Here is a 15,000-nt window from a genome sequence, read left to right as displayed (position 1 = left end):
TAGAAAACATAAAGATATATGCTAACCAACCCAGAGCTCAGCTCACATTATTGTAAAAGCAGCTAATGAGATTTGATAAATCTCTAGATGGTGAAGGGAAAAAAAGCACCCCTAAAGGCCTCTAAGATTAAAGACACAAACTGCCCGATTGTAGACATTCCTCCCTCAGTTTATTCTACAAATGAACAACAGAGGTTCAACAGAGTTGAGCTGCACTGCAGAGGTAACACAGTTCGGGGTCACCCACGGGCTTTCACGCCAGGCAGACCTAGGTGTCAGCACATCATGCAAGCTCAGAGCCTCCACTTCTTCACCTGTAAAGGGCAATAATGCTACCTGCCTCGATGGGAAGATCACAAACGTTGAATGAGGTACAGTACCTGGCACGTAACGGCATGCTTCAGACAGACCTGGCTGCGGTTGTCAGCTGCATATACCAGAACCAAACACACAGGGCAAGCCACCCAACCTAAGTCTCAGTTTCCACAGGTGAGAAATGGATTCAATGATTTTACAGGTTTCTTGTGAGAACTGAGTGAGTTACTGCATGGAAAGTGCTGAGCTCAGTCACGGTTAGCTCTCATTCAACGACTAGACAAACAGCAAATGGTAACTCATTGTCCTTCCTGGAAGAACCATACAATGGAAATAAATGCCATTATCCTTCAAAGGAGAGTGTATAGTCAAGAGGGCACTACGACTATTTTCATATGTAAGCAATGCCTGGACCAATGTCTCCTTCCAAAGGCAACCCAACATGTTTAATATCCACAAATATGCTACGGTTTTAAACATATAGTATGAGCTCCATTATCCGATGATACACTAGCCAATGGGGGATTAGCTGTGGTGAAGCTTTAATCCTAACGTGCTCTCCCCTACAGGAGGCCACGGGTGCTGGAATCAGATTCAGGTTTTTCAAATAACTAGCTGTGTGGCCTGGAGCACATTACTTAACCTCTCTAAGTCCCTGCTTCCTCATCTGCAAATGTAGGAGTAGTAACATCTTCCTTAAAGTTATATGCTGGGGATAACAAGAAAAAAAATCCATGCTTCATATCATTATTTAATAAATGGTCATTTCTTTTCTGAGCTACCGTCTACCACCATGTGGTCTGAGATTATAAAATTGCAAATTTGTGTGACATTCGCCTAACAAAAGCATTATTACCTTGCTTCCAAAAATTACATATGGAACATTTAGGTCCATACAAAAACTTATGCATGGACGATTATAGTAGCTTTACTCATAATTGCCAAAACTTGGAAGCTACCAAGATGTCCTTCAGTAGGTGAGTGGAGAAACTGTGGTACATCAAGACAACGGAATATTATTCATTGCTAAACAGAAGTGAGCTATCCAGCTATGAAAAGACACAGCAGAACCTTAAATGCATATCGTGAAGTGCAAGAAGCCAATCTGCAAAAGCTACAAACTGTATGATTCCAACTATATGGCATTCTGGAAACAATAAAAAGATCACTACTTGCCAGGGCTTGTGGGGTGAGGGAAGGATAAGTAGGCAGAGCAGAGATTTTTAGGGTTGTGAAAATACTAAGATACCATTATAATGGGTACACGTTACACATTTATCCAAACCCATAGACTGCACAACGCCAAGAGTGAAGCCCAATGAAAAGTATGGGCTCTGAGTGATTATGATGTGTCAATGTAGGTTCATCAGTTGTAATAAATGTACCACTTTGGGGGCACATTTAATAATAGGGTAGGCTATGTGTTGGGGAAGGGAGCATATGGGAAATCTCTGCACCTTCCTCTCAATTTTGTTGTGAACCTAAACGTACAAAAATTATATAGACGTCTCAAGTATATATACTACATTCTAAACCAAAAATAAAATTACCTGAGTGTTATTATTATTCATTGTTTGGGGTTCATCTAACATTATCCCTGAGCTATCACAATTTACAAAGTTGAAGACCTTATAACTCATCCGTAAATGAGAGAAGTTACTACATTTTTCCATTGTTTCAGTGTTTACAGTCCAAAAGAGTAACATTTTGAGACTATAAAGCCCTTTTTACCTTCTAATGAATACATTGAGTGTATTGGTAAATATAACTGTTACTAGTAAATTCCTATTTAAAAAATGAGCAAAACAAGATAGTGGAATTAAATGACTGGCCCATGACTACAATTAGAAAGACAAATTTAGCCATAGATTCCATTTGACTTCCCTTCAGGACTAGAATTGAATTCCAAGTATTTCCCGACTCCCAGGTTGGTGCTTATTCCACATTCCAGTGCAACACGTGCTTTAATGCATGCTTTCAAATAAAAGGGGACGGGTACAGAAGCATGGATACCTTCATCCTAAAAAGCGTAAAGCACAGAATTCAGGGAAATATGCCATAATTAACTTGCATAGCATTTCCTTTAAGGCAATCATGAATACTTTCTCTCCCTTCGTTGGTGCAGAAATCTGAGCTAAAAAGGTTACATAGATACACAAGATGCCCATAGGTGCCCAAGGAGTCAAAAAGAAAGCCCAGAATCACCTAGTCTGAGAATGGAATTGGACAATGCACTTCCTGGAAGGCACGCAGTCTTAAAAGCCGTTAGGGATGCAGGGAAATCCGAATACCTTTTGGGGTAACGGAGAATGTAGGAATAGTTTTATAGGATGTTTAAGCAGCAACCCTGAGCAGGTTAGTAATGTTTCAGAAAATATTTTTTTTAATTTAGTCACCCAATTCTCATCAGGCCCAACCAACTGCTGAACCCTGTTTTGTTTTGAAAAGTAATGTCACAAATCTGTCCAGAGAAGGATAAAATGCACAGTAATGAGTTCATTAACATGCCATCTGCATGCAAAACAAGAGGATTACAGAGGCAGAAGCCTTTGGTGGACCTGTTGAAAATCAACTTCTGAATTAAAAAAATATAAACTACAGCTCAGGGAGAATAATATTACAGCTACACCTTCACTTGGCCCACAGTAAAAACTGAATTCCAGAACTCCAAAGCCACCGGAATCTTTTTTCCTTCTCTAATTTTATAACGTTTGACTACTTAAAGAGGGTTAAAGAACACACACACACACAATTGTTTACAGCGTAAGTTAACTGATGAAGAGTTTTGTGAATTATACCCATCCCGTGGAAGACCTAGATAAAAGCCTCAGTGTCAGAAATCCACTTAGGACTGCGTGTCCTTTGAAAATCAAGCCTGTTTATCCCCTGGATTCACTCAGTAACAAATCAGAAAACAAGCCTGCCCCCTCCATGTCTTCCCTCCCTGCTGCCTCCACTCCACTCTCAGAGAAGGGCTAGATTTCCAGTGGCTGTAGCTTTAACCAGCCAGAGGCAATGCTTCCACAGCGGTACCCCCAACTTCCAAAACACTGGAGTCTGCTTTTCCTCTGTTGCAATTTTCACTTCAACTCCACTCTCCCTGACACACCTGTGAAGTGTCACCAAATGCTGGATCATATCAACTTTTGAAAACCGCCAACACTGAAAGTCTGAAACCCCCTGATGTCACAGGCTTGCAGCACACAAAAGCGTAGCTTGAGCTTTACCACGTGCGGCAACAGCATCCTGTGTGGGCAGGGCAGAGGGTCTTGTTGACAGGAGTGAAGTAAGACAATACCATGTAAATGGGGTGTGTGGTCAGGGTGTTTGGGGAGCCCACAGCCTTCTTCCCAATCTGCAACAAGAGACTCCAGCCCTTCAATCCTTCCTAGAAGAGCAATTCATTCGGGCAACTGTTCCTTCCATTCTCCCTGCTCCCTTGTTCTCATGATAAAAATTTCTCCATAGCTTAGACTTTTTCAGAGAAAATATTGTATTTGTTATAAATTCCATAACCATCAATTCCCACCCTCTACACCCACCAAAAAAATCTCGATATGCACGGCTCAGGCAGCTGTCTGTACTGGTTGTGCAGCTCTGGGTGTGGATGGCATTTGCTGAAAAACTAGAGTGGATGGTGGTTTTCAGTCATATCCTATAGTAGTATAACCAGGAGGCTGAGCTCACGGGTCTTGTGGCCTGCCTGCCCCTCTGTGATGTGCCAGACTCAACTTGCTGACCTTATAATATGTATATAATGTGAGGTCACATTATATACATAACAAATACAGAGCTTCTTCTTTGTTATAATCGATATTGTGTAGTTTTGAATCTCATAGTGTGTTGATTGACCCATGCATACTTTCTAGTTCCTTACAACTTAAAGAGGGTATGTGTATATACACTGGTATTCAATGAGAAGGGCAATTTAATCTTCAGACTGGAAAAAAACATACACTGGCTAACTTCAGTCTCATTTTGCACACAGCAGAATAAAAGATTAAGAGATACTCTGCAGGTCACTGGGCTGATATCCATGAATCAACGCACAGACGCCACGGGCTTTGATGACTGGTAGTTCGGCTCCAAAGCCCACTGTGGTCAAGAATACAAGCCAAGGAAGTCATTTTTTGTCTAACCTTTACATCAACATTAAAACAATGCTTGATTCACTCGAGTAGAAATGTTTCCTTAACTATCTTTCTCTTTGTCATAAAGGCAGCTTGGATTGAATGGTGTGCTATAGCAATTTATTTACAAATTTGGTATTTTTTTTGACTCTAGCAATTAATGAGAAAAAAGGAAGTACAGCCAACAAAATTTTGAACATCAGTTTAGAATCATGTTTGGATGTAATAAAAGGTATAATTTGTTCCACTTGAATATTTTAGTGCTCTGGCATTTTAAAATAATAAATATGAATATTAGTTCTTTCATGGTATGTCTGCTAGAACATATAAAATTTTTTCTATAAAAATTGCATATTTTACTTCTACTTCCAGAAAAGTATGTGTTGCTTCTATAGAATCAAATTCACCACATTTTACCTGCAGATTCAAGCCACAGCTCATTCAAACATTTTAAACACGCCATTTATTACTTTGTATGGGATATATTTATCTACTTTGCTTTCTGAACTAATATGATTACTAAAGTCTTACTCTTTTTCCTCACCAATGACTTGTGGGCAGAGTCATTATCAATTTTATTTAATTACTCATCATGACATAGTTGAGATTTGTCAAAACTCAGAAGAAATTTCTTACGGAACAAGGCTAAGACAGGCAGGCGGTCTAAGTGAGCTGGCATCCCAGGTTGGATAAAGATGAAGTGCAGTAATTAGTTTTTCAAGGGAAGAAAAAGGCCAAGTTACGGCTCACGGAATGAAGTACATCCCCGCTGCAGCCTAACAACTCATAAGGCGAGTCCACTGCAAGGCCTGCATCGCCGGGGCGCAGAGAGCGGCGCTGGCACTGTGGGCTTTCCTAGCCATGCCCGGCCGGGCTGGACCCCGAGCCAGAAAGGAAAAACAGGATGACAGGTCCTGCCTTGACTTAAATTGTAGTATTTTGTTCCTCGTGGATGTTTCCGTATTGTTTTTTAAAAATATCCCATTAAAACATCATCTGATTTTCTGGCATCCCCTTCCCTTTGACGCCCACAGAGCAGCCATTCACCTCACCTCACTCTAACCCTGGCCCCGCTAAGTCAACTCCATGAACTTTAGTGACCTCATTTGGAAAACTACAAATAATAATTAAGAGAATTATTGTGAGGACTCGGTGAGATAACATGTGTAAGAACTTGTTAATTGTAAATGTTCACATATAAATAAATATACTTACAAAGCATTGCAAAACTCCTAGAAAAAGTTATTAAACATTATATTTAAAGATACAAGGCTTATGGAAAGTGGAAGTCCCATGATTGATAATAGAAGCTGAATCAAAGGCCTTAGATAGATATGCAGAATTCAAGACACATCCACTTCTACCCAACCTCACTTAAATAGTTACACAGTTGCAGCCAAAGCAAGCAATTTCCTTTCCAGTTTTTAGGAATCTTCATTTGTAAATTCAGTTTGTCCTCATATTTGCTCTTCACAGTTCCCAAAAACATTCATCAAAAGGGAAATATGAATTTAGAAACTCTTTTAACATTTTCATCTTTTAAAAAACTATAGCTCAAACAATGCAGGTGAAAGCCCACAAATAGATGTCTTGTACGTGAAAATTGTTTTTGAGAAAGTTGAGGGCATAAACCTTTTGATTCAGGGTGGGGGGAACTTTCTAGGCAGAAGGTGAAATCCCTCTTGTTCTCCTGAGGTAAAGACTGTTTCCGCACTGGTTAGAATTCAGTGCTAATTGCGATTGAAAACAGCACCTCTGAAAGCCTTGCCTCTCTCAGGATCTTACATCAATGTTTCACGTTTTCAATAAAATCTTTGCACTTCACCTTTCCCACTCAACAAATCCTGAACCTCAGATCTGCAGGAAGAATTCAGTTCAGATCCTCTCTGTCCCCAGCAGGTTTGGACCTAGTGGTGGCGAGGCGGATGTGCAGGAACGGCTGTCCTGCCCTGTGTGAGGGGAGACACCATTAAAAACAGGTATTCTGGTGGCTCAACTCAGGCTTGTCCATTCCAACAGAGTCATTAAACAACTTTCCCGTGCCGTCCAAAGAACTTATAACAGAATCCATTGATTTTCATCCTATGCTTTATTAGTTGTGATTTAGAAGATAGAATGGCCCTGTTTGCACAGCTGTAGCATGTCAGGACCTGCAGCACATGATTGGCTCGAGGCCTCTGAGTTGCAGTCCATTCTCAGCAGAATCAATCTGAACTTGAAGACATTCCCTCTAGGAAACGCGCACGTATCTACCAGGGGAAAGTACTTCTTGTGCGACTGAAAATAGCATTCACTTGAGGTAGGTTGCAAGTTCACCTTCCAAAAATCAGCCCTGACTTGTCACTGCTCTCAGCATGTTCACGGTGGGAGCGGAGGGCTACAAATGCCTCTTTAACTAGACACCCAACATGGGCAAATGTGCTACATTTTGCTGCGAGTCGGATCTCAGACTCGCAAGTGGGAGTTGCTGGCTGTTTAACATGCGTTCAGAGCATTGCCAATCTAACATGGCTGCTCAGTAATACTTTAATTGCAGTTTCATGGAAACAAATTGCTATCTAACTGCAATAAGCATTTCTGTGACTTGGCTGGACTGACAATAGGTGAGTCTTAGTACAAAGCAAAGAGTCTCATCAACTTGTAAATGGCCGGTTTCCAACGGTCCCTCAAACTGAGCCATAGGTGCACCAGCACCCAGTGTCGTCGGGAAAAACCACTTCTCAATCTCAATACAATTATTTAGGCTACGTGGAAACTCTTCACAAGCTTCTTGATATACAGCTCTTGGATTCACTGTTATCTAATTTATTGGCCCTAAGAAATATTTTATGTAAATAGCAGTGCACATTAGAATCTTACTAAATTGACATTTAAAGCCATTTAAGAGCTTCATTTTAGATGATTAGTTGTTTGAAATATCCATGTTAATAAGGGCAAAAGAATTTAAATGGTTAAAGGAATGACAACGTCACAAGCTTCATTTTGGTATGACAGCTTTCTCATTTTGTATTTTATAAGACTCCACAGTCTGTGTTAAACTATTTCCTAATAAATCATGAAGAGCTGGAAATAGTTTCTTGCAGCAAACGGTTTGGTTTGGAAAGGCTTCTTTCAGGCTTCCTGCCTTTTGGGGTGTGTAAATTTAACTAGGCAGGTAAAAAACATTAAACTCTTTCAAAGGACAATCTTTTTACAAAACTGTTTCATTAGCAACAGTGACAGTGTGCATACTTGAGACATTTATACATATCATAAACATTTTTTAAATCAGTTCAGCAGGGCTCAGCAACATTTGCTTTTATTTTTAATTGCACTTGCTGGTAGGGACTGGGGGCCATCTTGCCCTATGACGTGGGTAGTATTAAGTAAGTCCTTTCAAAAGAGCAGAGTACATCTCACTGACATCACAAATGCGATAATGAAAGGTGAACAAGCTGGGGGAATTTTTTTTTTCTCTAAGCAGTGTTGGGGTTGGGGGAGGAACATAATCACTGCTCACATCGGAATAAACCTGAGTGTTTTTAGTGGCTTTCTATCCACACAGAGCATCCCCATTAGAGCTGGGTTTTATTGTTTGAAATGCCTCTGGTTTCAAGAAAGTGTTTTACCTAAAGCAAGACTACTACTTAAATATGTTCTATTGTATATTCATAGCTCCATTAGTCCTTCTCCAATTTAGCACATCAAAGAGAAGGCTTCATCACTTGCATGTGGATTATACTAACATGAGTGACATTTGTAATCTTATAGGTCTGCAACTTAAGAAATGCTTTTAGAAGCTCATTATTAAATACGCAGCTCTTATTTATATGGCTTCAGGAACCAGCCATATAATAGTTCATTTAAAGCCTTTAATGACCTTAGCCCTCCACATCACTAAATGCCACACTATATTACTTACTAAAAATTATTAGCTGCACTATATGGGACCTGAGTACTTATGCCAAAAAGAATATAGCAGACATTTGCATTCTTATTAACATTTCCCCTTTTGTATCCTGAAGAGTCTGAGTAGCCTTAAAATATCTTAAATGAAAAAAATTAAGAGCCAGTACTAGTTCCCAGAAATTCCCTAAGGATCTAACTCAAACAGACACTGTTATTTATGTGATTTTATTTTTTTCCTTGCATTTTTCTGTAAAGCTCTAATAAAATTATTCATTTATCTCTCTGCCTTAAATTCTCCTACAGGAGGCTTACTGTTTGAGCAAGTAATTTTTCCTCCTGGCTTAGAATCTGAAAGCAGACAGTAAGCAGAGATCTGAAAGAGAAGCTGAATGCTAGTTGAGATGTGCCACGTTTGACCTCTCTGTGCAACCTATTCCTGTGAGAGAGAGAGAGAGAGAGAGAGAGAGAGAGAGAGAGAGAGAGAGAGAGAGAGAGAGCGAGCGAGCCAGACCACGAGTGAGCGCAGGCCTCAGGAGCTCTTCTAGAACAAGAGAAAGTACAACACATGCCATATCTTTAGAAAGAATATTAAAAGTAGCATTAAAACACAGCTGATCTTATTAACCTGTGATAGAAGTTGTGGTTGAGATTTGCTCACGTGTTATGAGCCTGGCAGCGCAGCCTCTCTGGTTTTCCTCCTTCCAGCACTGGCTGGGGACCCACTGAGTCTTTGGCCTACACGTGCTTTCCTCGGGCCACCTCTGCAAGCAATGCAGAAGCTGCTGGGGATACTGTACTGCCGAGAACTAGCAACTACACATCGCAACACCACTATTAAATGAATTCCAAACCCTTCTCCAAACACAGGGAAAGGCAGAGCCTGTGGAGGAGTGTAAGAGCAAAACAAAATAAACAAATCATACAGCAGACCACAGGAGTCTAAAAGCTCACCAGGAAATGGCTGCTTCATCCACAGAACACGACGGTAGAGAGCACTGGGGCCCTCACAACTAATGGAATTTTAAAATATGAACAGGTATGACTTGGAAATGCTGTGTCCTTCAAAAGTGATACACTTGGTAAGAGAACAAGATGGTTATGCCGCATTCTTTAACACGCTTTTCATCAATAACCAAAGCTTTCCTACTAAAAATAAAAAATGAAATGGCTAAAGAATCAAACAAATATTTATATACACACAAAAGATTCACTGTGATAGAGAAGTGTAATGAAGTGCTGCTAACAGAATATTCTGAACTTATAAAAAGGACTCCGTTAGAAACATTCTTTGTACCCCTGCCAAAAAAAAAAAAAAAAAAGCATGGTTAAGTAATTTGAAGAATACCTTATTGGCCCAGAGCTAAATAAATACACACACCACCTCCCGCAACCCCTAAAAGTTAGAGTGAACTTGGTATCAAATAGAAAACCTAAATTTTCCCAAAATACAGAAGAGAAAAAGCAGTGTTTAAACCCAAACTCCATCGAATATTTTTTCTTTTAAGTTTTTATTATTTAAATACACCATACTAGAGCAAATGTCTCTGAAAATATCACAAATAAAAGATTTTTTTTCTTCATTCAGCAAATTAGAAGTAGGGGGGAAATTTCTACACAGTAGCTGCTATGAGCCTGATTTTTTTTCCAATTTTTTTTCCATTTTTTGTTCTTTTTCTTTGCCTTGGGAGTAGCAACATTAGGACGAAAACACTTACATGCATACATACATTGTATTTTACAGAGATACAATAAAAGTGTTTGTGATAGAATATCACAAAAGCCACATCTCTTTCCTTTATCTCATGTTCAGTTTTGATTGAAACACATTTCCTTACAACACTTAAATATACAAAGAGCAAATAGAATGTTGTTAAGGTAAAACACAGGGTACAAACTCTGGCCAGTGCCCTGCTAATTGTTAATGAGGGTAGAAAGCAGATTTGAATGCTTCTTTTAATTAGCTTCATTAGTCATTTCCCTCCTCCCAAGCTCCCTCCCCCCACCCCCAAGATGTCCTCCGGTGGATCTTTTTTCATTTTCTCTACAGTCTCCCATTAGCCCAGGTTCATGGAGTCCTTAATGTTCATATTCAGTCATTTTAATACACCAATAAATGCAGGAAGGGCAATCAAGACTAAAGAAGGTGCAATGGCATGGAGCTGGCACTGGTGCTAGCTACAAAGGTGACTTGGCTACCGAAGACACGTGGGATCCACCTGTGATGAACAAAATCTGAGATGAAGGCACGCATTCTGCATTACTTTGACCTTTTAGCAGACCTGCAAGAAATAAAAACGAGCATCTTAGCTAAAATGCTAAATTTGAGAGATATTAAACTCAAACATGACTGCTTTTGTCTCCTCTACATTCACTAATCTTCTTTTATTAGATTACTTTCCAACTGTGACTTGATGGAGGCTTTCTACGCTCCTTACTCCGCCAGTGAGGAACTAAAGCATAACATTTTCTGCAGTTTTACTAGCAGAGAAAATGAGACAATAAATGGACTTTCAGAAAGTTTCTGGTGTAAAGTTCTGCAATGAATTGCTTAACTCTGTTAAAAGCAAGTTTCTTTTTGTAAGGAATGAATTAAAACATCTTGCCTAGTAGTCGTATGTCAAAAGCACATTCGGAGCCTCGTCCCTCCCCACAAGTTTTGGGTTTATAAGCTCATCAACTGTGAAACCTTTGACAAGTTATTTAACCTGTCTGTGTCTCAGTTTCCTCATCTTTAAAGTGGGGATAACATGGCTGGCATAAAGATCACAGAATATATATGGAGCATTTTCAACAGTGCCTGGCACTTAATAAAAGCTAAGCAATTATTGGCAGTTATCATGGTTATTCTGATATTCCCACACATCACCCGTTCACCCATGTCCTTCTTGACAGAGCAGTGTTACCTGCCTGCACACATGTGTGCATGTGTTTGTGTCCGCATGCACACACGTGCCCTCGGCTACTACTTTCCACTAGGTATTCCCTGTCTGCTGTCACCTGATATTACATATTCTGAATACATAAATCAAACATGTAATGTCTGAATGACTTATGACCAATTAAAGAATGTAGTTCAATGGAAGTCTAATTTTAATGTCTAAGTTAAAAATGATAATCCACACAGTCGTCAAATACAATCTGTTTGCAATTACCAAAATGAAATAATATATATTAGATTTTTATGGCTTTTAAATGACATTCTGAGCTTCCCAGGAAGTTCTCGTTTCACCCTTTCCCTAACTTACTAAAAGCCTCAAGTCTATTAGGAGCTGCAACCCCCCACTTCCAAGCTAATTAAAGTGGTGGAGGCTTAATTCCCCAGAGTAGCAGCTCAGTGTGAGAAAGGTAATTTGTCTGTCCAGAACAAAGATGCGGCAGCAGCCAGCGAGCATATTTAATAAATGAGCATCAAGCGTCCTCTACGATGGACACACACACACACACACACACCACCAATTATGTAACGACAGGGGAACTGCAGAGTGCTACGTAAACTAGGACACTCGCTAAATTCTCCTCCAGCTAAAGCGGTGCGATGATCTCTTATTTCACTAAAAAGCAGATAAAATTCTAGGTGGAGCCATCACTCACGTGGAAGCAAAAATTCCAGAGCAGGCAAAAACTTACCCCCCAAAAAGAAAAAAAGCCACTATTCCTGTGTGTATCTACATCATTCTCAAGCAGGCAGTATTCTCCTAAGGACAGCCAAACCTCCTTTAAATGACAGTGGCTACTTCACTTCGTAGGTCCTCCAACACCAATGGTCTGAGATCTCAGTCAAGAGACTACGTATGATTTTAAAAGCTTAAAATTATTTTTTCTCAGAATACACAAAAACCAGTGAACAAGAAACTAAACGGCACATCCCAGACAACGAGAACAAATTTCAGAATAAAAGTTTAAAGGGACCAGATGGGGGGGGCGCCTATACTTTCCATACAATTAGCTGCCTTTAAAGAAGGATGTACAAATAATCAACTCATTACTTTTAAGCCAGAGGATGCTTGGGTATATTTATTCTGCATCATGCACTAAAAACGTAATTGGTTCTGCGAACAGAAGGAAAGCAGCCAAATTAATGTCCAATTTTCCCTACCAAAAATATGGTGAACAAGAGAGAAGAAAATAATAAAATGGAGCTATTTGTCATTTCTCCTCATCTCATCTTCAGAAAAGAATCGCCAGAGGCTTTTGGGAAAATAATTTTAAAGCGTTCTCCAGTTCCAAAAAGCAGTTTATGTTCCACCAGGAAGTATGTTTTCATTACCTCTTCCCCCCTTGCCCTCTCATTAATAACTCTCTGGACCACATTCAGCTTGCCCCAAACCTTTATTTACAAAAACTACCTTGTGAACTGACTGTGCTCAGGGTGAGCTGAGCACCAAGGGCAAAAACATGAGACATTTGCACCAACAGGGAAATGCTCTTAATTAACATAACCCCCCAAACACAGCTTCTCATCAACATCTGACAAGAACATATCCTTAAGTTGTATTTCCTTATGCCTTTTAAAACCTATTAGTTTTTGAAGGCCACCTGTCTCTTTTGGCTTCCAACATTAAGAAAATATACACTAGTAGGTTCTCACTCATTGCCTAGGATATCCTGTATTCCAAAATGAACACCCTTCCTTTCACCACCCAGGGCAAGGGGTGGAAAACAGAAGACTTACATGAAAGGCACAACCCACACCATCTTGTAAACACATAAAACCAGATTTTTTCCCAGTATTCCTCTGCTTCCTCCCTAACACCTCAAAATATACATCATTGTGTATCAGCAAGACGGTACTGCGACCCTGCTCTCATGCCTCCTGTGTCCTTTCCACTCCGTCTCTGGCCAGCACAGCTACTGCCTGTATCCCCAGTGCTTTGGTTTGGCTACATTTGCCATCTGGTCTCCACATCCCTCCATTCTCACCATGCATGTTGGTGAGCTGGAACAATCACTTTTTACACTTTGCTAAGTCAGGGAAAGAAATGGTATAAAACCAGCAACGAACTTAAAAAGGGAATTTGGGGGAAAACTAAGCTCATACACCGGAAGGAGTGGGGAAGAAATCAACCGTTTTTTTCTTAGGTCATTTTTCTTTGCACTACCAAGTATAACTACACATCATGGGTTTGCCTCCAAATTGAAATGCGTATCTCAATATATTTGTGTTACCTATTCATTGTTCTCAACCCTACGTTGTACATTCATTTCATTACAATTCAAACCATAAAAAATATGTATGTATTTATACAGATGGGCATTTTTTAAAGCGGCTTGAAATGTCTCATCAATGGTGACTGGTTAATTTGCAATAAAATATTTGACTTCTATTCTTAAAATGGTATTCTATGTAGCTTCCCCTGTTAGTAAATTAAATAAAGTGCGCATATTGCAATGTAATTAACATTTAGGTAGTAAAGAAATGAAAAATACATTTAAAATTATCCCATAAATTTGAGTAAGGGAAAACGATAAATGAGGATTAGAATACGGCAGTGTAATTTTAAACGATTAAAAGTTTACAAATATTAGTCATCTTCCCCACAAACAGCGTTAAAAACAATGCATTACAGAAGACAAAGAAGCCTAATATTTTTTCCTGAAATTTTTCAAGCTTGCTAAATTCCTATTTGCAGATAAATGTTGTTTTTTTTGTGATCCTTGCAACAGACATTAATGAAGTTCCTATTGTAAATCCATAAAGAATTACCAAGTGAAGTGTGCACTTTTGTTTCAATGCAATAACTCAGTGCTGTATGATTGCCTGGGTTAATGATGAAAAAGTCAAACATACTATCAGAGCTGATGGAAAAATCTATCACCAATCTGAAATTAAAATTCATCTGTGGTCAATAAGATTTAATATCCATGCAAGTGGCGCTGTAAAGAGTAAATGAATCAATGTCATCAATACATAATCAGTATGAAATATGATGTGAATGAAATTATGCACACGAGTCATACATTTCACTCTTTTCTGGGCCAGTGTGGAATGAACAGTCTCTTAACTGAAGGTTGACAGTAATTGTTACAAATTAGGCACAGCAGTTATCAAAATGCACTCACTTGCATAGCTATAGGACTTATTAAGGAGATTAAAATAGATCTAAAACTGTCCGGCACTGGGGGTGCTGGACAACTGTTGATCACCCATTTTCCCTCTGAAGTGCCTTCTAACACTACAGGACTTGAACACTTGTATTAATTTCCTCATTTCTAACTCTGGCCCAAGAACTTTCCAGTTTTGGATCGAGAATCGTTAATGGAGCTATCAGTATCCCCCAATGACTGGAAAGAGCTACAACTTTGTTTTTAAAGTAATAACGCATTCAAATTTTACAGGACTGCCAATCGACAAAACCATTCTCCTCTGGAATCACAGAATGTTTGTAAAAGTGCTTTTCTAAAACACTGGTGTCCAGATCTCTGTCACTAGTTCAGAAATCACTCATGACAAAGATGATTCCCACCTTTCCCACCACTAATGTTCTAATTTTCCTCCCACAATACCCTACTCACATCCATTGTGTTTCTGAATATCAAAATTATCAAATGGGATTAAAAAGCTGGTTATGCATAAGTTTTATACTTTGTTCAACTTTGCATGTGATATAATCCTACGTTCAAGATCAGTGAAGATACAGGATTTCTTTTACTTTTAGAAGAGATTCAC

The 15,000-nt window shown here is 39.3% G+C and overlaps 1 protein-coding gene across 3 annotated transcripts in view; it reads right to left on the bottom strand.

Annotated features, from left to right (window-relative positions):
- Nucleotides 1-9,822: 9,822 nt before the first annotated feature.
- Nucleotides 9,823-15,000, bottom strand: part of LMO4 (LIM domain only 4) — a 17,076-nt gene continuing 11,898 nt past the window's right edge. For all 3 annotated transcript variants that reach the window (XM_024565523.3, XM_024565524.2, XM_045199521.2), the window contains exon 5: nucleotides 9,823-10,612. In XM_024565523.3, coding sequence (XP_024421291.1) covers nucleotides 10,604-10,612 — 9 coding nt within the window. In that variant the 3' untranslated portion in view covers nucleotides 9,823-10,603. The remainder of the gene's footprint in view (nucleotides 10,613-15,000) is intronic.

The sequence above is a fragment of the Desmodus rotundus genome, chromosome 3, assembly GCF_022682495.2.
Source record: "Desmodus rotundus isolate HL8 chromosome 3, HLdesRot8A.1, whole genome shotgun sequence".
Classification (NCBI taxonomy): domain Eukaryota; kingdom Metazoa; phylum Chordata; class Mammalia; order Chiroptera; family Phyllostomidae; genus Desmodus; species Desmodus rotundus.
The sequence above is the reverse complement of the archived record's forward strand: the minus strand, read 5'-3'. Positions and strand labels throughout refer to the sequence as shown.